Raw genomic sequence first — 24,103 nt, forward strand, 5'->3', positions numbered from 1 at the left:
TCTAAAGGAATAAATGATGCACAATACCAAATATTACAAATATTGGCCCTTTCAGGGTCAAAGAATGTCTAAGAATTTTAGAAAATGAATTTAGGTGGATGAGTACTTAGAATAAACAAACCAACACGTAAGAAACTCAAGTTAGTATTTAACACAAGACAGTCGATGACTGTTTAAGTGTCACATACTTGGAACTGTGACCTACACACACACACATTAAAGAATCTAGACTTCAGATTTACAAGTACAGCTAATTTGTTTTTCATTCTGTTATTTTTTCATAATACTTGACATGATATTAAGTAAATCCAGGGTACATTTGTAAAAACATTAAAAAAGTAATAGGTCTAAAAAGAAAAAACGGTCAAGGACAGTGCGCTCCTATTTCACTTGACTTGGTCAATTCAAGAAATGTTTACACCAGAAAGACATGAATGACAAAAGTAAATAAGGTCTGAAATTTTAGGTACTGGAGGTCAACTTTAGGAACACGCTTAGCATGGGTCCAATGTTTCAACCGGTCTGCCAATATGTAACAGTTCATGAACAATGACAGGTAATGACTTGGTGTGTGGGCTGTTTCAGTTACTGCCATCACTCCCACACACACAAGGTACACTGCATATAATATACGTATACGGTCATAAGGTAATGGGTCATAGAACCTTTCAAATAGATGTATAGGCTGTTTCAAATAATACCACCACTCCCACACATTTGCAGAATTTTCCTCTTTTCGTACCTCATTTGCATATATTTAACACTGACATGTACATTTGAACAACGTCACATCTCAACCCCTGGGTTGTCCTGTACACCAAATACTAAGATGGTAATTGCGGCGGTTTGGTAGTTTTTGAGTTGGATGGACATACATCCGCACATACATACATACATACATACATACATGCAGACATACAGACGCCACCGACTCACCATATAAGCTCTTTATGGTATTTCTACATATACCAAATATGAGCTAAAATGACAAAGTCTGAGCATAGTACGTCAGAGTTAAGCATCTAGCTTAAAAGGATACCGAACAGTTTTGACATGACTGCCTTTAAAAATGACCTTTGACATCTGCATGTAATTTGCAGGTCACTGAATAAACAAGCTCTTATCTCAACAGACACTGTGCCAGTATACAATAAAGAGGAAACGTATTCACAGTTTATCTCTTAATAAAATTCACCGAATTTTAACATGCTTAGTTGCTGTGTATATAAAACACATTGCAATCCATTAAATTCTCGATCGGAGTGGAACTCAAATCGTACAGTACCAGGTCACAAAATCCAAGTTAATGAAAAGAACATTTAATTTTATGTCCATAAACACAATTTGTGTTTCAAATCCATATAATACAGTCTTGATAATAACGTTATATTCTCCAGTTTTATATCTAGACAAATAAGACGATAAATTCTTGACATTAAAACAAAGAAAATTTGCAAATAAAGAGTTGGCGAAAAAAAAAGAAAAAATTGGTGTAGTATTGGTACTGAATTATTGCAGAAAACAAACTGGAAGTAAACGAGTTGCTCATATTTATTTCAGCTGCTGTTGCTTTTTGCAGAATACATTTGTAGGAGACATTCCGATTAATGAAATCAAAAGATTAGAAAAAACAATAAAATACAGCTCATCAGCAATGGTCAAAGTGAAAAAAAAATACTGAGCTTTATTTGAGAGAATTCCATATAAATTTTATTCTTTTGTGGAATTGTTGCTACAGAATGTAACTCACTGCCGCAGTGACTGCTTTTTACTTCTCTACTAAAGATGGCTAGAATTTATCTGTTTTAAACTCAGTGTTCATTGAGAGAGAATTACATTATTAAAATAGTGGCAAAATTTGCTTGTCAACAACAACAACAAAAATGAATATAATTTTACAAACATAAGCTGTGTTGGCCAGCTTATGCGTGTTAAGTTTCAACATGTTACAGAAAGTAAAATGTGAAATGAGGAAAAGCAAAAGCAAAAACAAAAAACCCCAGACTATGATGTTTAAAAATGTGAGCTTATTCAATTATTTACCAAAATGAAATGTTATTCACACCATAAAATGAAACATTCAGTTGTTTTAGTATGGTGGATGGCCCTACATACAGTGATTTGCATAGAACTTTTGGCAGTATGGGAAGTAGACATGCTGTCTAACTTGAGGAGTTGCCAACACTGTCAGGTGTACCTACCTTGAAGCGGTAATATCAGTCAGTCACAAAGAAAACTACTCTACAAAAGTTGAAACATCATCTGGAGGGAGGTCAGACGTAGTTGAAACAACAACACTAGATCCACACACATTACGTTGGCATATGATACGCCCTGGACAGTTGGATGTCCATGGATGTGTGTCGTTGTTTTGAATGTATGCCTGATTTACTTCCTGACAATGATTCAACGTTCCAAAATTTGATTTATTTGTTACTGACTGATATTACTGATAGAAAATAGTTACACCTGACAGTTGGCAATACCTAAATTTATATTGTATATCTAGTTTCCGTATTGCCAACGGGTAATCGCAAACAACTGTAATTAGGGGTTTGAATGGTTTGAAGTAGAAAGCTCCTCAAGATCACACATACATGAATATAACATTTGTATAATACTTTCTAATCTGCTTCCTGTCTTGTCTTATTAGGAAGCTTACAGAGTAAACAAAGTTTCCAGTATATTTTATTTTTATGAAATAAAAAAAAATAAACCATACAGTGAAAGGTATACTGTCACCTGTTCCACTGCTGCCACAGTTACCATGGAAAGAGAAAATCTAACCAATCACAGAATTTTAGTGGTTGGCCGCGTTTTAAAAACAGCGCCCTCACATGGGCAATTTGAATACCAAGGAACGCCCCTTTGACCATATATGGGCATATTTAGATTACAGGTGACTGTATCCCTTTAAGGTAGGGATAGCATAAAATTTGAATTTTAGTTAGTGGTAAACCATTGATAAATTGTTTGTAAATGAAATTTGCACAGTGACCCCAGATTATTATACTTGATTTTGATTTTGAATTGTTTAAAGTTTTTTTGAGGAAAGGTGAGCATAAGTTTAAAACTTAGTTTTGAGGCGCATACCACCTTAAGAGGAAACTCTCCTCAAAAGTGAGTCCTGAGAGCAATACCTAGTCTTTTTCTTGAAACACAGAGAAATAAACTGATAAGTATATGTACACTAACTTGAAAGATGTGTTTTCAAATATATGACTTTTGATGATTTTTTCATCATTTTTGTAAAGTATGATACAGCGAATTCCTTTTCTACTCCAAAAACGTTTTGAAATATTCACTTTATGCTTTGTTAACACAGCATATATACATGTAAAATGCACTGTTATGTCTACATTTGAATTCTAATCCAGACAGAGTTAACTTGTCAACAATAAAAATACAGACTACACACGTCAAGTTAAGTTGACGAGCTGAATACTGTATATCTATACATACGTTTGGGTGTAGAAAAAGAAACTGTAGATGACAATAAAAACAAAAAATAAAAACGCGCTGCTGTACAATGTTCATACACACAAAATATGAGAATATTGCCACAAAAGAATTTGTAAGATAAGAAATCTGTTCATTATACTTATTAGCTTACAAAAATTATTTTACAAAACTATATTAACAATTACAAAAAATCAAATTACTTTAACAATGTGATATTCATTGATATTTTCATATGTAAACATCTCCTAAATATAAATAAAACATAATTATATTCTTGTTTATATACAATATGTAATTATTTTCACGTTTACAGCATCTCAACTTAAGTAATATTACCACAGTTAATACTATGAAGTGTATTTACAAAAAAACGACCTACGTTCTATGCACCATTGTAAATAATTCATTCTTACCCCATCAGCAAAATCTACAATCAAAAGAAAAAATGAACAAGTCATCGAAAGTTTCAGCTACTGACATTTCAAAGAGTGGATGAGGGAATGAAAATAGCTTTTCAGTGCAAACAATTATGACAATATGTTCAAAATATAGAGTCATTGCCCCTTTCTGTTTTACATGATTCTAATCATAAAGAAAAATCTTCTTGCTTGTGAATGTGAAAATAAGAGCGTACGATTCAATACAATATCGACATGCATCTATTTGAATTAATGTTCAAAATGTTCAAACAAATACGAACGTAAATTATCATGTACAATTATGCACAATTTTGTAAATTTTGTCAAGAAGAAAGATAATATATTATAAAATAACACATATTCTTGATTACAGTATCACCACATTCGTTTGGTCCAATGCCATTGTTTTCTATGGCAAAGTTGGACCTCTATACGTGGAGGTAGGGTATAGAAGGGTTAATTCTTCAGCATCTATAGGAATGTTTTTTTTGTGCTCGACCTAGCATGAATATATATTATTTGAAGAAGTCAAAGCTGTATTGGATTCTCAGCTGTAATGTACGTCTACTTCGTTGTCTTTACCAGTAATGAGAGAAATGAAATAAGGAGAAAAGCACAATAACTGGGCAAACAAGATTTGATTATCTCAATAACCTAGAGCAAAGAATTGTAAATTATTTAGATCATCAAAATAGCACACTAACATTACTTAGTAATAAGTGAAAACTACATGAGTTAAACTACATACTTTTACAACTTTACAAATATAATTTTCCTTCATTTCAATGATACTGAGCGTAAAAAAATCTGACCACTTCTTTGTAGGATGTTTGCCAAAATCAAAGTGAAAAAAAAATTACATTCCTTCGGTAGATGCTAATCCTGTGTAAGCTGACATATATTACTTGAATGTTATCATCCGTGGAAAGTGAAAGTCAAAACGGGATTAGGTTCACTGACCAAACATGTAGATTTTGACAATTATGCGTTAACTGTTATTGCAGCTTTCTGCCGACTGCTTCTTTAATAAAAAATATTATTGCTGCTTTCTACTTTCCAAAACAGTTACAAATATTTATCAAAATCAACTCAATGAAAAAGAAAATGCTTGTTGCATCTTGGGGTGAGAGGAAATGTCTGGTCAGAGATAATTAGAGGTGTTGTATAACTCCACATTGGTTTTCAGCCCATAATTTGAATGCAATGAACAACAATGAAATTATAAAATGTGCAATATAAGATTGCTATGGAATTTCTACAACGTTATAGAATCTGTTTGATTACTTAATCCTATGTAACTCCAATGCGATTACCGTGAGACTGAAAACTGTCAGAGGATTCTCTTGAGCTTCGTGGCAGACAACAGGAATGCTAATGATGAGATATCAACACAATAAAACACCGACTCTATACAATTGCCATGGAAACAAAACTGTAAATTAAATGCTGCGGGCTTTTTACAAAATGTGATTCATATGTGATAAAGGTAATATCGAACACGAATCCTTTATGATTATATATGCATTGTATTGGACAGTTACATTCCAATATAGTACTATAAAAAAACTCTACATAGGACTGCCAACGACCAGTCATATGGGATTATCGTTGGTTCTGCAAGTCTATAGCTTGCACATGGGACTCAATAATAATCCTTTTCGATTTCAATGGGCTTACATATATCAACATGGCATTTAACAGGAGGTATATGGGGACCAACATTCAATATCAGAAGTCCAACAATTATCCAAGAGGAGTCCAATTAGATTTCTATAGAAATTGTTCGTCCCTTAGACTGCATGAAAACCCTATAATAGGTACAGTATTAACATTGATTATTGATAAGAATCCATTTATTGTATTCAGCAAGCCTGTATTCATGTGGATTCATGAGAATTCACGTGTATTGTTCAAAATACAGTCAGTGCATCTGTGTGGATTTATATGTATCATTACGTGTTGATGCAGTGTTAGACTTAAATATACTAAATTGTAAGCACCAGTGAAATAAATTTTGGAGGAAATGATATCCAACTTTTCGAGGATTACGAACCTTATACTGACAGACATATTCCCCTTTAAGGAAACTAATGTTGGTACGAGCTGTACTCTGATTCTTGGTTGGAATCAAACTGTTTGGGACCAAAGTTCAATTTGTTGTAATCCGTATCCTCGTAGGTAGGAACATCCTCCTTTCCCATACCAAGTCTTTCATAGTTGACGGGCTCATTACCATCCAGAGGGATTTTATACGATTTCCCAGTCCTATCGACAACATTATAATCTTCTTCCTCATGCGCCCCTTCGTCACTACCTGAACCCCCTTCTTCAGAATGTGGTCCTCCAGATAATACTCTTGCCCCTGTATAATTTGTTTGTTTGTCATCAACTTCCTCAAGTGTGTAATAATGAACATCTTCTCTGGGTGCATTCTGTGACTGACAATCTACTTCCCCATGTGCCCCTCCATCACTACCTGAAACCCCTTCTTCAGAATTTGGTCTTCCAGATAATACTCTTGCCCCTGTAAAATTTGTTTGTTTGTTATCAACTTCCTCAAGTGTGTAATAATGAACATCGTCTCTGGGTGCATTCTGTGACTGACAATCTACTTCCCCATGTGCCCTTCCATCACTACGTGAAACCCCTTCTTCAGAATGTGGTCCTCCAGATAATGCTCTTGCACCTGTAAAATTTGTTTGTTTGTCATCAACTTCCTCAAGTGTGTAATAATGAACAGCTTCTCTAGGTGCATTCCGGGACTCAGCAGTTGAAGTCTCACCATTTACTGCTACCTCAGAGTAGTGAGGGCGAACTACTGCCATCGTTTGCTTCTTTCTTGTCTTGTCAACCTGTGCATACTCTAGAATACCCCTGTTTCTGTTGTCCTCATTTCCATTACTCCAATCATCACCGTGTTGCAAATTTGTTGGATGTCTGTCATTTGTTAAAATAGTAGTTCCAGGAGTTCCCATATCGGCCATCTCATAGTCATTGGTAGATACTGTATGAAATCAAAAGGGTCAGCAGAAATTGATAATCAAGAAACGCTATTCATTGGTGTAAACACCAAGATATCAGAAAGTGAAACACAAAAAATAGCATTGTTAAAACACTGCAAAATATGCACAAGGATAAAGCACCAACATATCACCAGACTTACTCTGGTAGACGATACATGATGCTGTTGTAGTGTTGTTTGAGAGCATACATTGTGGTATTTTCATTATGGCCGTATACATAGTGCGTTTGAAAGGTAGAGTCTGATGAACTTTTAACCAATCCAAAATGGTAAAACCTCGCACCAAGAAACGTGGGTTATATCGGAAACATAAAATAATATTTGTCTGAAGATCGCTTACACGTATGAAACTTGAACAGATATCTGTAGTATTTGATGTTTTATGTTTTACATGGTGCTCTGAAATTCTACATCAATACAGTACTTGTTTTGAAAGATGATTGACTCAAGTGTATCCAGTGTATGAGTACTTTTCAGTTTACTTCAACTTATACGTTACTCATAAGGTCCATTAGTTATCTTACCAAACATTGCCAAGTTGTCAGTTCTTTCTACAGCAACATCAACATTCTCATAGTGAGCATTTCTAAAGGACATAAAAAAGTTTGTGCTATTGTAAGTCCCAGTAGCCAAATATGATAAGAAATAAAATAATGATTAGAAACACTTTGCAATTTAATTGCTTTAATTAATGGTGTGGCTGCACTTAACATGTATTATTTACATACGAACAATTAACTCCATTTAAGAATCCATAGATCAACCCATCCAATTGTTTAGTTTGGAAAGGGTTATAAACAAAGCTGAGTAAAATATTGAATACCAATGTATACAAGAAAATTCCCTTTCTGCTCTCTCAATGCTATTTTGAATGAAGTAAATTAACAAATCCAATCTTGTGTGAGCTCGGAGCTGAACAACTGCCCGATCATATTTGACAATTTTATTGCTTGTTGATTTTTTTGCACAAGCGTTTTATTAAATGATTCTATACGGCATGTAAAATTTACTGATCAATCACAGTTTTCATCGTGGTAACCAACAAACATACTGCGCAAGAATATGATGCCAGCTCAAATGAAATAGCCATAATCTCTAATGTATGTAGATAAATTATAAATTTTGTTACAGAATGATTTTTTTACGTTCTTGAGAGTACCACTAAGTCTCATCAGCTACTCTATACACAACACAAGACGGTGTTATTATCAATCTGTATGAACAAACTATCTAAATCTCACCTTTTATTTTCTGTTCTTTTTCTCCTTCTACAACACACAATACATATTATAACGATTACAATTACCAGTACGACAAGAAATACACAAACACCAATGATCAATGGGAGATTATCTTCCACTATGTCATCCAGATCTCCGTTTATTCTGTTTTCTGAGTCTTGTATCTGTTTTGTAGAGCTGTTTGAACCATTTGTCACTGGGTCGTTGTGTTCTGGTCGTCCCCGCATTGTCACTTGCGACTGTTGTGTTGTTAATGCGCTGACTGTATCTGATTGTCTCCGCATTGTCACTTGCGACTGTTGTGTTGTCGATGCGCTGTCTGTATCTGATTGTCCAAGCGTTGTCACTTCAGACTGTTGCGACGTCGATGTGCTATCTGTATTTGAAATGTATACGCATTGTAACGGATAACAAGGTCATACCTTAAACTTGAAATCATTTGAATCCTGTAAGGGGATAAATCTAAACATGGTTCACAAAGGGGTCAGATGTCAAAGCTTGTAAGCCTCGTGACAGTCTTGGAGATCGAGTTTTTTGCAAAACGAAAGGCCGATTTTCAGAAGTTTTCTTCGAACTTTTTTGTCTCAAATCTTCTTGTACATATTAAATACGTAGACCAGGGTAATGTTTTGATTTTTTTCCTTCATTTCACCTTTAAGCAACAACCCCCTCAAAAAATACCTGCTGCAATCACACAGAAAATGGGCCAAGAGTTCAAATCAAAAGAAAAAAGCAACTTTTTTTCGTAAATTTACATAAGAACAATAGTCCTTCTTTTTTGGCATACTCAAAATAGATTTGTCTCATTCTCTACCGCATACGCGTATACGGTATACGTCGACCGTCGCGACATTCGGAGATGGCACAGTGTAGTTACAGGATCTTTTTTTGGTGCACAGTAACAACCCCTTTTTACTGTTAGTTAAATAGCCTTAGTAGAGGATGCCCTAGGTTTGTTGGCAGTCCTGGGACGAGGCTATTGTTGCTGCCTCGTGTTCACTTATACTCAGCATTGCACTGTAGTGCACAACATTGTTAGGATCGATAGGATCTAATCACTAGCCCGCTGACAGACCGTTTGCACGTGTGGGAACGCGAATTAGAAGATGACTTTGACCGCTCATTTATTTTAGACGGAATTTCAAACGGTTTTCATATCATTGAACCTAACAGCCACCTCCGGCCTGCTGAGAGAAATAACTATTCGTCTCTGACGTCACATAGATAGCTGCTGAGAAGCAAATCCTGGAAGAGATAGCCTTTGGCAATTATAAAGTGACAGGTACAAAGCCAACGATTATTAGCAGTCTGGGTGCTATCCCAAAACAAAACAAAAGCAGAGTAAGACTTATCCATGACTGCAGTCAACCTGTTGGAGATGGTTTGAACTCATATGCTACCACAGAACCATTTACTTATGATTACATTGACAATGCAGTACGTCTGTGTAAGCCAGGCTGCTACCTTGCCAAAGTAGACCTGAAATCAGCATATCGTGCTGTACCTATAAGCAAAGAGTCTCAAAGCGCTACAGGTCTTAAATACAAGTTTACCGGGGATGACGACTGGACCTACATGGTTGATACTAGGCTACCCTTTGGGGCTGCTAAAAACCCAGAGATTTTTAATCGGCTTACACAGAGAGTTACAAGGATGATCCGTTGGCAGGGATATCGTGCAATTATTGTATACCTGGATGATTTTCTCATCATAGGAGACACAAAACTAGCATGCGAGCAAGCATTCAGGGCATTGCTCCAACTACTACGGCAACTGGGTTTTACCGTTAATTGGGATACGGTAGTAGAACCAACTCAATGCCTTACCTTCTTAGGGATTCAAATGAACACAGCTCAAAGAACACTGTCACTTGATGCAAATAAGCTTATGGAATTGCAGAATATGCTGGCGTCTTGGACACATTACAAGCGAACAACAAAGCGGAATCTGCAGCGACTTGTTGGAAAACTTAACTGGGCAGCCAGGGTCATTCGCGGCGGACGTACATTTTTGCGTCGTTTGATCACGTTAATGAATTCAGTGTCGCGGCAGACACACCATGTGCGAATCAATAAACAAGCAAAGGCGGACAAACAACGGTGGGCAAACCTGTGTAGCAAGTTTAATGGCACGGCTTCCTTCATTGAAGACCAACCGTTGCCCCAGCAGGACTTTGTCACCGATGCGAGTGCTATAGCGGGTACAGGCTATTTTGCGCAAGACTGCTTCTACACACAGTGGCAGGTAGACCACCCTGACGTGGCTGGCGGACATATCAACAACAAAGAACTCTATACAGTTTTATTGGCATGCAGGCGTTGGCATGAACGATGGCATAATAAACATATAGTCGTATACACGGACAATATGGCCTCCCTGTATATGATAAATGCAGGCACATCATGGGGTGGCTGCGCGAACTGTTTTGGCTTTCGGCCACATCCAACTTCTACATTACAGCACGTTATGTGCCATCCAAGGCAAACAATGCAGACTCTCTTTCACGGATGCATGATCGTAAACATTATTTTTCAGCCATGAGCCTGCTCCGGTCGGAAACTTACCCATTAAAAGATTGGAGAGAACACATGTCTGACGATTCATATTCTTATTTACTACAGGCTCTGTCTACTGGCAAGTACGACAACTGGATCAGGATCTGGACAAGTACAAAGCAGCAGCATATGCAGAAACCACCAAAAGGACATATTCCTCCCAAAGGAAAGCCTTCCTGAGATTTTGTATGTACTTCGGTATCCTTCCGGTACCATGTTAACATCTGACAGTAGCTGGTTATGCTGGTTTTCTTGCAAGAACATTAAAGCCAGAAAACATTCCTGGGTATTTGAACATTATAAGACTGATGCATGCTGAGGTTGGTGCTCCCAATCCGTTAGAAAACAATTGGTTGCTAGCAATAGTAAACAGGGAATTAACCGGTTACATGGGAGCCCACCAAAGCAAAAGCTCCCCATCTCTCCTGCGATACTTGCAAGTATGTACAGTAGTCTCGACTTGTCAATCCCATTTAATGCAACCTTTTGGTGTACATGTTTCATTGCATTCTTTTCCTTTGCTAGAAAGTCTACACTTTTGCCAGTGTCTCATGCTAAACATGATCCGTTGAGATCTCTTTGCAGGAAAGATATTGCCTTTACAGATACTGGAGCTGTGATATCCATTAAGCAAACAAAAACCATCCAGTTTAGCCAGAGAGTACTGGAAATTCCTATCCCTGAGATCAGTGGTTCCCCCCTATGCCCAGTTGCAGCACTCAGGCACATGGTTGAGTTGTCTCCACAAAATCTCCCACAGATCCACTGTTCTCTTATGTCACAACAGGAAAGTCATATAAAGTGCTGGCCTCCTTAACTCACTCACAGTTTGTAAAGACACTGAAACTTGTGCTCCGTGGTGCTGGATATGACCACTCCGATTACTCTGGACACTCTTTTAGGAGGGGAGGTGCTACTTTTGCATTTAGTCTGGGTATTCCTCCATTGCTCATTAAACATCAAGGGGATTGGAAGTCCAATGCTTTTGAGCGTTACATTGTAATTAGTGCTGATACATAGTGCAAATTGGTTAGAGCTATTGCCCTAGCAATTAGGCAATAGATTATGACGCGGGTTAGTGAACTGATATCTTTGTAAATAGGCAGTGCTAGCAAGTGAGCAGCCGGAAGTGAAAAAAAAAAGCAAAACATATATATTATTTACTTTGGTTGTGGGGTTTGGCGCAAGTTGGTCATCCTATTGTTATTTTGAACTTCTTGGTCTACATTGTTAGGACACCCTGGTCTGTTACAACCCAAATTTCGGTAAAGAATATCTGACATACCGTTACTGTGAGGAAGTGTCAATTCATTTGTGTATGAACGACTACTATCTTCATTTTAAAGAACGGTAGGATATATCGCGTCTCGACTCCCGCAATATAAAGCAAAGTTCACGGTGCGTTATGTCGCCCTAATATTTGTGTGCATCACACTCCGAATGTGCTGCTTCAGAGATGTCTTTCATCATGTATCCAACTTATTTATACCAAGGGGTGAGTTACAGACACACACTTTCTCTGTGTATCAAAATTCGATCTTTCGGTCTTTGAACAAAGTGGACTGTTTCGGTTTTTTCTCGAGGGTCTATGATTTAGATAGGTACATTCAAATGCACCAACCTGGTAATTTTCAAAAATACTGGTCTAGCGCTTACCACCGCTTTCAATGCTAAAACAGTATTTTAGCATCGGTGGAATGAGCTCTCGTCCAATCAGAATGGCGCATGGTAGCGTGTTGTAATATAATTACCAATTTAGATTGCAATTACAGGTCTGTCACATATCTATGCGGTTATTTAAGCAATAAAGCATACCCAGCGATGGTATACCACGAGATTTTGACCAGTTCACGACATATATGCACGAGCGATAGCGAGTGCATATATGAAGTGAACTGGTCAAAATCGAGTGGTATACCGTCGCTGGGTGTGATTTATTGCTATTATATCATAACAGTATATTGAAATTCTGGCGTGGAATGTCATAAAAGGACTTTTCCTCAAGCTGAGAGCTAGCGCGCATGCCAGCCGTGGTATATCGCCAATATACCACGGTTCTTTTCGCGTCTCGACCAATCAGATTGCTGTATTTGCGCCATCAATATACCGGTATGATGCAATATCCAATATCGCCTGTTCCTGTGTCGTATGGGCATGAGTGCCATTTGTGCTGCGTCAGACACGAGACGAAGTCGAGTGTCTGACGCAGGAAAAATTACACCAATACTGATGCGACCAAGGAACAGGCGATATAGGGTTATAACCGGTTTATCATAAACCCATGCCCAGGAGTTTACTAATGATTGGAAAAACCTTAAATTTTGCGGCTTTACTTCATTACACCTTGCCCATCACTATCGAAATATGTGTGTGAACAGGCTTCCTTCACAAACTGTGCAAAGAAGTTAACATCACACGCGCAATATGCAAGTCCTCAATATCTTAATGCGACATCACTTCGCGGGCGGAGAGCGGCGATAAGATTTTCGGTAAGATTTGTTTAAGTCGTGTACCATCAAATTGCAAATGTTGTTCGGGAACACTTGCATTGTAAGTGCTAATCGCGACGTTTACCGTAAAATATAAAGGCTGATATTTTATGGTAAACGTCTCTAGGATAAAACGACATGGACGTGGGAATACAATAAAGTATGTATACTGCGTGCAATGCATTATTTACTAGTATCAGTATTGCGTGATCAGACAGCTTTTAAAAGTAATCAGATTTAATATCCATTTGTCATTCTATAATTTTCCAGCACTGATTATTGTCAGAGGCTGCTATTAGCATATGACTTGTTGGCTCTATAGTACTAGTAGATACATTGTTATTTTTAACATGTCACAGAGAGATCGTCAATTATAAACAATATAAATACGTAAAATTATTGTTGACAAGCTACAAGTAAGGCATCGGACAGCTTTACCAATTCTGTACCATTAATAATATGTTCAAATTGTTAATTTAATAGAGGACAAAATGCATATGTTGACCTTTTCTAATTTATTTCAAACACTCTTCAAAACGAAGGTATGGCTCTGCCATCAACAGTTTTTTTTCTGTTTATCATATTCATCGGCAGAAACAAAACTAAATGTGATATAAATTACTTCACCAAAATTAACTTTGGAGTTTGGATATTAATATGAATGAACGAGCATTGGGGAGTGATTCAAGTTCTGATAACAAAAAGGAACTGTCAAACAATTTTCATTGACCTTTATATCACTTACATTGCATTGATGTTGTGCGATCCTCTCCATAGGTACATCCTACTTGATGATCGCAAATCACCTTTTCACTGCATTGACATTTCTCCAGGCAGTTGTAACCATAGTAATCAGTGGGACACTTTTTATTGCAGTTTTCACCATGGTAACCAGTAGGACATGTTGTACAGTTCCCGGTGATGTGGTGGCAATGTTCAGATCCACAGACATCATAACATGAATAGTTACAATCATATCCATATTTGCCAGACTCACATGGCAGATTGCACCGTTTCCCTCTGTAACCCGGGACGCACCAGTCACACTTACAGGTGTTTAAATTGCAGAGATGAAAACCATCACAGTCCCTATGGTTGTCACACATGTACTTGTCGTGATCAGTGTAACATTTTACATGAGTTGAATCATTGCAACTGTTTCCTGTCCAGCCAGAGGTACAGTGGCAATTTTCAGGTACATTATATTACAATATGGACCATTGAAGCAGTGTAGGCATTTGTCAATGCAATATCTGATGTTGTTGACACGATTAACTTTCGTCTTATCACAGTCTGTGCATGCGTCTCCAATCCAGCCTGGTTCACATGTACATTTTCAGTGTATCTGTCACATGTAACACGTGCATAGCATTGGCATTTGTTTTGACACTGATCTCCCCACTTTCCAACAGGACACACACATCCATGAACATGATAACATCGTTCATAACTTTGACATTTACAGGTTTCTTCACATCCGTACCCATATGTGCCTTTTGGACACACTAGATAAAGAAACAAACAAACAAACAGATTACATGAGTTAAACAATAAAATCAATAAATAATTAAGAACCTCATTGGCAAACACAAACAAATAAAGACGAAAATGCAATGGTGCTGATAAAAATTGCATGTTTTTTCATAAATCAACAATAACGTAGATGTCATTGCATGTTTGCTCTGCTCTAAATTAATTCAAACAGCTAAAGTTTCCGTTTTTTATGGAGTGCGCTTTCGCACTTGTGTTCATGTTTAGCAATTAAAGTACTTGTAACTTGAAACGAAAATCTGCACACTCAAACAAACCATAGAATTTGTAATATTCTATGTTGCATGCTCGCTTGTGTTTTACTTTACATCAAAGTTATCGTGAATGTCATTAAACTACATTTCCTTCAAACTGTGAAAAATTATAGTACATGTAATTAAATTTGCATCTCCATGCCCGTAACACACCATGTCGTTTTATCTAATTTACAGTATAATGAAGAGTCAAACATTGGTACATTATGATCTTGACTTATATCCACATATTCTCTCCTAAACTCACCACAAAACACCCGTCATTGCTAGAAAAGTTGTTCTCTATGGAAGTGACTAAAAATTTTTTTTTTTGATAAAAACTGTAATAACAACGCGAGATTTATAGAGGCGTACAAGCATATCTATTCAATTCTAGCTACTTGTTAACAGCCCAAACGACAAATTGAAAATAGAACAGAACAAGACTGAAAAAGGAAAAGGGAAATGAAATTATATCATTTCAGTTCACCTATTAAAATTGTTTAGCTTAAAAACAGATATCCATGGTTACATAGATTACTTAATGACACCATTAGGCCAGGTGTAGACGATCAAACGCTATGGCAAATACAGCTAGTTTTCAATCGGGTTCGAACCCACAACATACGGCATCAGTCGCCTAGCGGAGAGGCCACAGAGAGAACCGCTCGGCTAAATCTCCACTCCCAAAAACGAGTGGTTCAATAGCCGGCTAAGTTGTTACATTTTTCTGACTGAGACCGCTCCACACATTGTAGAGTTCGTGAAGCACTCACGCACGCATGCTCACTATCACACATCGCACATACAAATTTTATCGAAGCGAAGCAACGAATACATCGCTTTAACTGGGCGAACGATACCTCGGGGACAATTCTGTCCACCAGCAGAGCTACCAACCCAGGGTAGAGAATACGGCTAGCTTTCAATCGGGTTCGAACTCACATTATATTACCATGCCATGCCCGTCGCATCTTGATTGGTCGAGCTGAACCATGTGACTGACCACAAATACACAGTAATGGTTTGTTTATATGCCCGTGAATATGAATAATAAGATTAAGAACTCAAAGTATTGTAACTTTACAGCTCAATCGTAAATCATAATCAATCACAAAATAAAATGGAGCACTTGTAGGTCAAGTTGATATACTTTTTCTGAAAACATCTCCGGATTTTGCCAATTTTTACAGCGCGCGTGACAGTGCGTCACGTATTGCTCAGTTTTCGCGGGCTCGAGGAAAGCCAAATTAACGGGCTCGGCAAGCCTCGCCCGTTAATTTTTGGCTTTCCTCTCGCCCTTGCCCACAAATAAACGTTAATGGTCAGCGTGTCGTCCATTATTTCTATAACATACGGCATCTGTCGCCTAGCGGAGAGGCCACAGAGAGAACCGCTCGGCTAAATCTCCACTCCCACAAAAAAGAGTGGTTTAAGGTAATATGCACCTCGAAAGTGAAAGACTTAAATTTTTGCTTAAACGTTCCTCAGCGAAACTTTCAACCATTCTCTTACCAAAGCAAGAATACAAATCAGGGGTCATCGTGCAAACTTTGGTACTAGAGTGACAAATAACTTGCGATTTCTCGATATTTGAAATTCAAAATGGCGCCACCCTGTGTTAACTCTATTGGAAAAAATAAAATTTCCGATTTTCGAAAAACTAAGACGGTGAAACTTTTCTTTCGCCAAGAGCTTGAAAATGAGCCCCCACAAGTGGTAGGTCAGAAGAAAATTGACAAAATTTGAAGGCCCGAATTTCTGTCCCCGAGGTGCGTTCTACCTTAATAGCCGGCTAAGTTGTTTCATTTTTCTAACTGAGACCGCTTACGGTTGTTACTCTCGACAAAACCACAACGTTGTTACTCTTGACAAAACCAACACTTTGGATGTTAAAGATTCGGAAATTTGGTTTTGATTCAAACGACAAAAATCAACTTCTTGAACTGATTGACATTCTTCAATGGTACATCATTCATTTTTAAAATATGTGAGCATTTTCCTTCTTCCAGTGGAGTACTTGTGATGTTTATCTAACCATTTTAATACATAAATTTGTAACCCTTTTGTAATATAAAATGGCATTCAAACCATTAATGGACATGCCTATTAAGTAATAAAATTATTATAGATTATTACCCAATATCGTGTGTTCCTGTGTCGTATCAGAATGAGTGCCATTTGTGTTGCGTCAGACACGAGACGAAGTCAAGTGTCTGACGCATCACAAATGACACGAATGCTGATCAATAAGACACAAGGAACAGGCGATATTGGGTAATAACCGATTTATCATATACCCATGCCATTAATTTTACTAATAGTACGAAAAACCTTAAATTATGAGGCGTTACTTTATACGCCTTGCACATAAATATCGGAACAGGCTTCATCATAAAGTATACGACGAAGTAAACATCACACGCGACATCGCTGCAAGTCCTCCATATCTCAATGAACCCCAAGAAAAAAGACACCGGGATTCAAAAATCGTCATACAGGGGGAACTGCATATATATGCTATTAAATAATTATAACTGATCAAAAACTGTCCTCCGCTTAAAGTCTATCCTGATTTCGATCGCGCTCGATCGTCGTACGGCACGGAGCTCGCGCGGAGAGGACCGCCATTTTTTGTTTGTTTACAGAGTTGCCATGTCAACAGTCGTCGCGCCCGCGACATCGTTGTCACGCCACGCGCTCACTACCTGTTCGGGGGTAGACCTAGACTCTCCACAGTCGCTGTGCCTTGTTTTGTGCGCGCCGCGATGGGTCTGCATTCGAACTGTGCAGCTGTGAGCACGCGCTGCCAGACACAGCGACTGTCCGTTTTTGCAAGGATATGAATATTCATAAGGGTAGTGACGTCAAAAGAAACACCTATCTAACTGGGCGAAGAGAATATATACTAGTAGCTGGTAGACCTATATACGCGGTATGTTTTTACTTTTCATTTTTCATTTTATTTGGCTATGGTACTTGTCATTTTTGTTTTGATTAACGGATGTGTGGAGTTCTATAAAGTACCCGGATCAGGCAGAAATCCGACCGGTCGCTTGCAAGAACGTCCAGACCCTGGGATTCGCGTCGCGTCTCTGAAGGGCGCGCGCGTGTTCCAACAGGGAAGAACGCGAATCGCAGGGTCTCTGCCAGACTAGGGTAGACCGTGCACAGCGCCGGCTCCGTGCGAACGGCAGAATGTTTGCCAGAGCGTGGCTAAAAATATAGGAGAACTTTAACTGGAAAACCATGGGAAAACATTAGACTCAACATATTATTTCCGCATTTAATTTTGCGACCAGAAATACCCGTGTTCTTCGAAGCCCTTCAAGTTTTTACGTCGGCGACATCGCTTCGAAGGCGGTGAGCGGCAGCCATTTTGTTGTTTACGTTGTTTACCAATAAACTGCTAATGTAGTTTGGGAAAACTCTTAAACTGATGACGTTCATTGTGCATATCTCGACGTTTAGCGTGAAATTACGCGGCTGATATTTTACGGTGAATGTCACTAGGATGAAGCAATATGAGCATGGGTATATGATAAATACAGGTATACTATATTTTCTCTAATTTTTTTTTCAATAGTGTGTGATATTGATAAGTGTTTTAGTAAATGCATGCTCCCAATAGTTTACACAAACACTTGTCGTTGGTCTATCGGAGACATTATCGCTTTATTAAAGTTACATACCTATGCATCTGCTATCATTTGCATAAAATCCAGAACAGCATCGATACATCTCTTTGTCTCTGTAGAGAAAGTAAATTCATAATACGGACAATGTAACAATCTACTATCTACTCATGAGCGAAGAAATTTGGTACTTTAAGCATTTAGGAAAACACGATCATCCTAGCTATCACTTATTTTGGGCATTCTTAGCGACATGCTAAAACATCTTAGTCAGCAGCATCCCAAAAGGGTACTTAGTTTGGATGTATACATGTATATCGTGATCATCACAAAGTAATTTCAAAACCCAAAATTCTGGAGGAAAGTTGAGTTATATGCAATAAAATGAAGTCTTGATTCTTGGTCTATAACTTCAGATTATTGGAAGCAAAATTCACAAAACATAAACGTTAAGAAGGTACCTTTTGGTATGATCACTTTTGTCTTCAGAAACCATTCAAAAATTGCCATGTACGTTCTTTTTGCCAGCATTGTGTAAGAAAATTACCCCGTATGAATGTGTATATCATGGATATAACGAATATAATGTGTAACATACATATAAAACGAATGGAGTGTGACGTAGGTTTTTCATATATCATCGGTTTTCGACGGAATTTGAAAGAAACGTAATTCAAAAGTTAATCATTGTCTTACACTGGGCAAAATGCTTGATATACAACAATGTATACACATATACTGATTCTGTGCATGTAGTCCAGTCACTCACGAGATTTTGGCACCTAACCCACCACAAATTGCAACATAATTTTTTTCTTCAGAATGCATTTCAGAGAGGTACCAGAACAACATATTAAAAGTTCACTCGAATCCACCTTGGAGAAGTATGTCTAATTTGCAGAAATCAAATATGGCGGCCAACCATCCAAGAAAATAACATAATTGGCTATATTTCACATGTTAAACACGCTATTTCAGTGATTCCAAAGTCTGACACAAGTTATTTGGCTCATATAGGCACCTCATTTATTTGCATAATTCCAATATGGCGGCCAACATTCATACAAAAGACATTCTCGGTCGTATACCACGTATTAAACTAGCTATTTCAATGATTTTAAAGTTAAAAGTATATTTCTTAGGCACGGACAACCGATTTTCGAGATGCTATGATTTGCATAGGTAATTTGTTAATTTGTATAAATCGAATTTGGTGGCCAACATACCTAAAAAGACATTTTCTGTCATATACTACATATTAACCCTTTGGCGCCAAAGTCTATTTTTGTCAACTTTATAAAATGTACCACAGTTAATTTTTCTGCTTTTTGCCAAAAGTTTGATAAAAATATGTAGCCGCTGAACATGATTTCAATTTGGTCTGAAATTATGAAAAAAATGTACAGAAAAAGTCACAGAAATTGATAAAATATTGCATTAAAATTTTGGTGTAAAAAATTACAGCAGTCAAAGGGTAAACAAGCCATTTCTGTTATTTCAAAGTAAAAAGTGTATATCTTAGGCATGGACAAACAATTTTCGAGATGCAATGATTTGCATAGGTACTTTAATTTGCATAACTTCAATAGGGTTGCCAACATACCTACAAAAGACATTTTCTGTCATATACCATGTATTAACCCTTTTGGCGCCAAAGTCTATTTTTGACAACTTTATAAAATGTACCACAGTCAATTTTCTGCTTTTTGCCAAAATTTTGATTAAAATATGTAGCTGCTGAAAAATGATATCCATTTGGTTCAAAATTATGAAAAAAACGTACAGAAATGTTCACAGAAATTGGTAAAATATTGCATTAAAATTTGGTGTAAAAAATTACAGCAGTCAAAGGTTTAACAAGCTATTTCTGTGATTTCAAAGCTAAAAGTATATTTCTTTGGCATTGACAAACTATTTTTGAGGTGCAATGATTTGCGTTGGCAATTCGTTAATTTGCATAAATCCAATACAAAAGAAATTTTCTGTCATAAAATGTATTGAACAATCTATTTCAGCCATTTTGAAGTTTAATTATATTTTTTGAGCATGTAGAAACACCTTTTGTGGTACAATGTTTTTAAAAGACACTTTGATGATTTTCAGAAATTAAATATGGCTGCCAAATTAATGCCCAAATAGCTTCTTATATAAATAAGGTTATGGTAGAGTTTTTAGGAATGGGAATATCAAGAAAAAGGTCAAGAGGGCACTGCACCCAACGCACTGTATTTTGCTCAAAATATATTTTTTGCAAATATTCTTCCAATTTTTATTAATTTGTTACCCAAGATTAAAATTGGTTAGGTTCACCTTTTAGCTTGGCAAGAAGTCGTAAGTTGCATGATATAGAAGGGTTAATGTATGCAAATGTTTGCAAATCCCCCGAATTCCTGCTCCCCTTTAATCCGAATTTCAAGATTTCAAAAGAATATAACTCTGTTCTGTCACTTTCTGAAAATTTCACATTTTGTTTTTAGATGCTATATAACAAAACAACTATTTTGTTTTGCAATACAATTCTTATATTTTGCATTAGAGGCATTTTATGTTGCTAACCATGATTTTAAGCACTTTTGAGTGTCAGTCGTTCAGCCCATGTCATTTTAGAATGAGGATATACTCTCGTCTCAAGTGAAACATTACATTTCAATGATTGTTAGTCATCTAATAATAATCTCTTTCTGAATATAACATTGGATTCATATGTGTACGGCATTATTTGTGATTTTTATAGGTGCTTTATACTCTACAGTGTTAAAACATGTAATCTTTCATGTTTACTGTTTTAAAAAAGTCGTGGACAAAATCTTTAGTTTCTAATTTAGACTGAACCACTTCCTTATGGACGGGTGCATCTTTGGTACATCCCCCTAGACGATAGGCAAGAAGTCATCACATATATAACAGCAAAAATACAATTAACACAACAAAGATAAAAAAACGCAAAAAATAAAATACGGTGACAAAAAATAACACATGCCACAATACAGACAAATTAAAACTTAGCGCTGATGCAAACAATGTCAGACTCTTAAAAACTTGATCAACAAACAAACTCACAAAAATTGAAAATTGCATGCTTAGCAAAGACTTAAACTTAATTCAAAAACTCATTAGCCCAACAGAATTCAACTGTTATATCTGGAAAAATGACACTTGGAAGAATGACTCAAGATGTACTTCTTTGTATTGTGTAACAGTTGGATTCTGTGTTTGGATTAATTGTAAGTCTTTGCTAGAGCATGCAGTTTTCAGATTTTTTGAGTTTGTGTGTCCGTAAAGTTTTTATGAATCTGACATTGTTTGCAATATTGCCAAGTTTCAATTTGTGTGTATAACGACATTTTTTATTTCGGTCATATCATTTTTCTGTTTTTCTTAACTTTTTTGTGTTTATTGTATTTCGCTGTTATGTGTGATGACTTCTTGCTTATCATCTAAGGGATCTTATAAAGATGCACCTATCCATAAGAAAGGGTCTCAGTCTAAATTAAAAACTAAAGATTTTGAACACGTATTTTTTTAACAGTAAACATTACAGATTACATGCTTTGACACTGTAGAGTGTTAAACACCCTTAAAAATTACGAAAATGCCGCACACAGATGAATTCAATGTTATATTCAGAAAGAGAGTATATCATTCAGAAGACTTACATTCATTAACAGTCGTCATATACAGAAAAGTAAAAAAAAATAAAAATGTACGTCCAAGGACTAAACAGTTTCTTCTTGAAAGTTTCCTAGTGCTAAAAACTATACCAAAACCGTTATTTATATTAGAAGCTATTAAGCCATGGGGCATTAATATGGCAGTCATATTTAATTGATTCAAATTATCAAAGGGCCTTTATAAAAGTTGAGTCACTGAAAGTGTTTCTTCATACCCAAGAAAAATATTAAAACTTTAAAATCAAAGAAATACCTTGTTCAATGCGTGGTATATGACCGACAATGTCCTTTGTAGGAATGTTGGCCACCATATTGGATTTATACAAATTAACAAATTACCTACGCAAATCGTAGCATCTCGAAAATCGTTTGTCCATACCAAAGATATATACTTTAACTTTAAAATCACTGAAATAGTTGTTTAATACGTGGTATATGACCGAAATTGTCTTTTGTAGGAATGTTGGCCGCCATATTGGAATTATGCAAATTAATGAAGTACATATAAGGAAAATTGTACCTCCAAAATAATTCCTTGGCCAAATTACTAGTGTCAGACTTTAAAATCACTGAAATAGCTTGTTTAACATGTGATACAAAGCCAATTATGTTATTTTGCTGGATGGTTGGCCGCCATATTTGATTTATGCAAATTAGACATATTTTCCCGAGGTGGATTCGAGTACACTTTTAATATGTTCTTCTGGGTACCTCTCTGAAATGCATTCTGAATAAAAAAATTATGTTGCAATTTGTGGTGGGTCTTACCCTATTTGACTGGACTAATGTGTCAGATACATTGAGTGTACACGTACGTATACTAATAAAATGCAAAACTATAGTGTACACTTGTTGTTCAAAGATCTGCATTAAGTATACTCATGATGTGCGTAGATATATTCTACGCATATCATTATCAACGTATTGGAATGTCCATATACAAAGATATACACTACGTATGCAATTAATAATGTGTTCCATATACGTTAATATACGTAAAAATACTGAATATGTATATCAAGCATTTTGTCAGGTGTTATTGGCTCATTTCTCACTTTCATGAAGAGGAAAAGACAAGACAAGATATGTTCTTTGAAAGTACCTTACCCTGCTGTATAACTGCTACATGCTTGTGGGTCGTTCTTATCAACAGGTCTAACTCGTAATGCATCAGCTACGTCAGTTTGAAAACACAACAACTGGATGACAAGGAAAACTGGCAATATTGATATCATTTTGTCCTCTCTCCGTCGATAGCGTTGTTGTTGTAACACCTATATTACCTCTGCGTCTCGTCAGAGGAAAACATCGACCAGTTATTGGCTGTCTCTCGTTCACAGAATTTGATAAAGGAGAACAATCACCGGTATACTGTGAAGTCTTTCTGCAGAAGTAGAATCCTTCGCTGTCTGTGGTTGCCTCTCCGGTAATTCGAGTAATCAGAGTGGACCTAACTAGTACGTACATGGCTATTTATAGCAAAACGTGTCATTGCAACGCAGCTTTCATATTGACGACAAAACTTGGTAGGTACTTCCTTGTTCTTCAAAGATTTGCCCTCAGAGGGCGCGCTCACCGAGACACGCAATGCGTTCGAATTTCATAGTCATAGCGACAGCAAACACGCAATAAATTTATGATTATGAATACTGTTGATAAAATTTAAGTATTTCTATCATTATTATACAGTAACAATTTCCTGCTGCTCTAGAATCCTGAATGATCATGTTTTTTTCTGCCAAACTTACGCATTTGTAACACAGGCCATCAGAAATATGGCCAATGTCACAATAGTTACAACTGTAGAACTGCACAGTAACTTGAT

At 36.8% G+C, this 24,103-nt stretch overlaps 1 protein-coding gene across 1 annotated transcript; it reads right to left on the reverse strand.

Annotated features, from left to right (window-relative positions):
* Positions 1 to 1,307: 1,307 nt before the first annotated feature.
* Positions 1,308 to 23,790, reverse strand: LOC139123663 (uncharacterized). The gene is made up of 6 exons (XM_070689836.1): positions 23,386 to 23,790; positions 18,665 to 18,723; positions 13,934 to 14,693; positions 8,145 to 8,520; positions 7,428 to 7,489; positions 1,308 to 6,885 (listed from the first exon to the last, which is right to left on the reverse strand). Exons 3-6 carry the CDS (start codon positions 14,292 to 14,294, stop codon positions 5,969 to 5,971), a joined length of 1,716 nt encoding a protein of 571 aa, XP_070545937.1. The 5' UTR covers positions 14,295 to 14,693; positions 18,665 to 18,723; positions 23,386 to 23,790; the 3' UTR covers positions 1,308 to 5,968.
* Between the last annotated feature and the right edge of the window lie 313 nt (positions 23,791 to 24,103).

Source organism: Ptychodera flava, assembly GCF_041260155.1.
Source record: "Ptychodera flava strain L36383 chromosome 23 unlocalized genomic scaffold, AS_Pfla_20210202 Scaffold_23__1_contigs__length_28996876_pilon, whole genome shotgun sequence".
Lineage (NCBI taxonomy): Eukaryota > Metazoa > Hemichordata > Enteropneusta > Ptychoderidae > Ptychodera > Ptychodera flava.

What these genes read in the sequence shown, in the direction of transcription:
- LOC139123663 (XM_070689836.1), bottom strand. Translation starts at nt 14,294, where the DNA reads ATGTGTGACAACCATAGGGACTGTGATGGTTTTCATCTCTGCAATTTA. An exon ending in TCGCACAACATCAATGCAAT is followed by an intron (nt 8,521 to 13,933) that starts GTAAGTGATATA and finishes TTTCAAATACAG; the next exon opens with ATAGCACATCGACGTCGCAA. An exon ending in AAAAGAACAGAAAATAAAAG is followed by an intron (nt 7,490 to 8,144) that starts GTGAGATTTAGA and finishes TATGTCCTTTAG; the next exon opens with AAATGCTCACTATGAGAATG.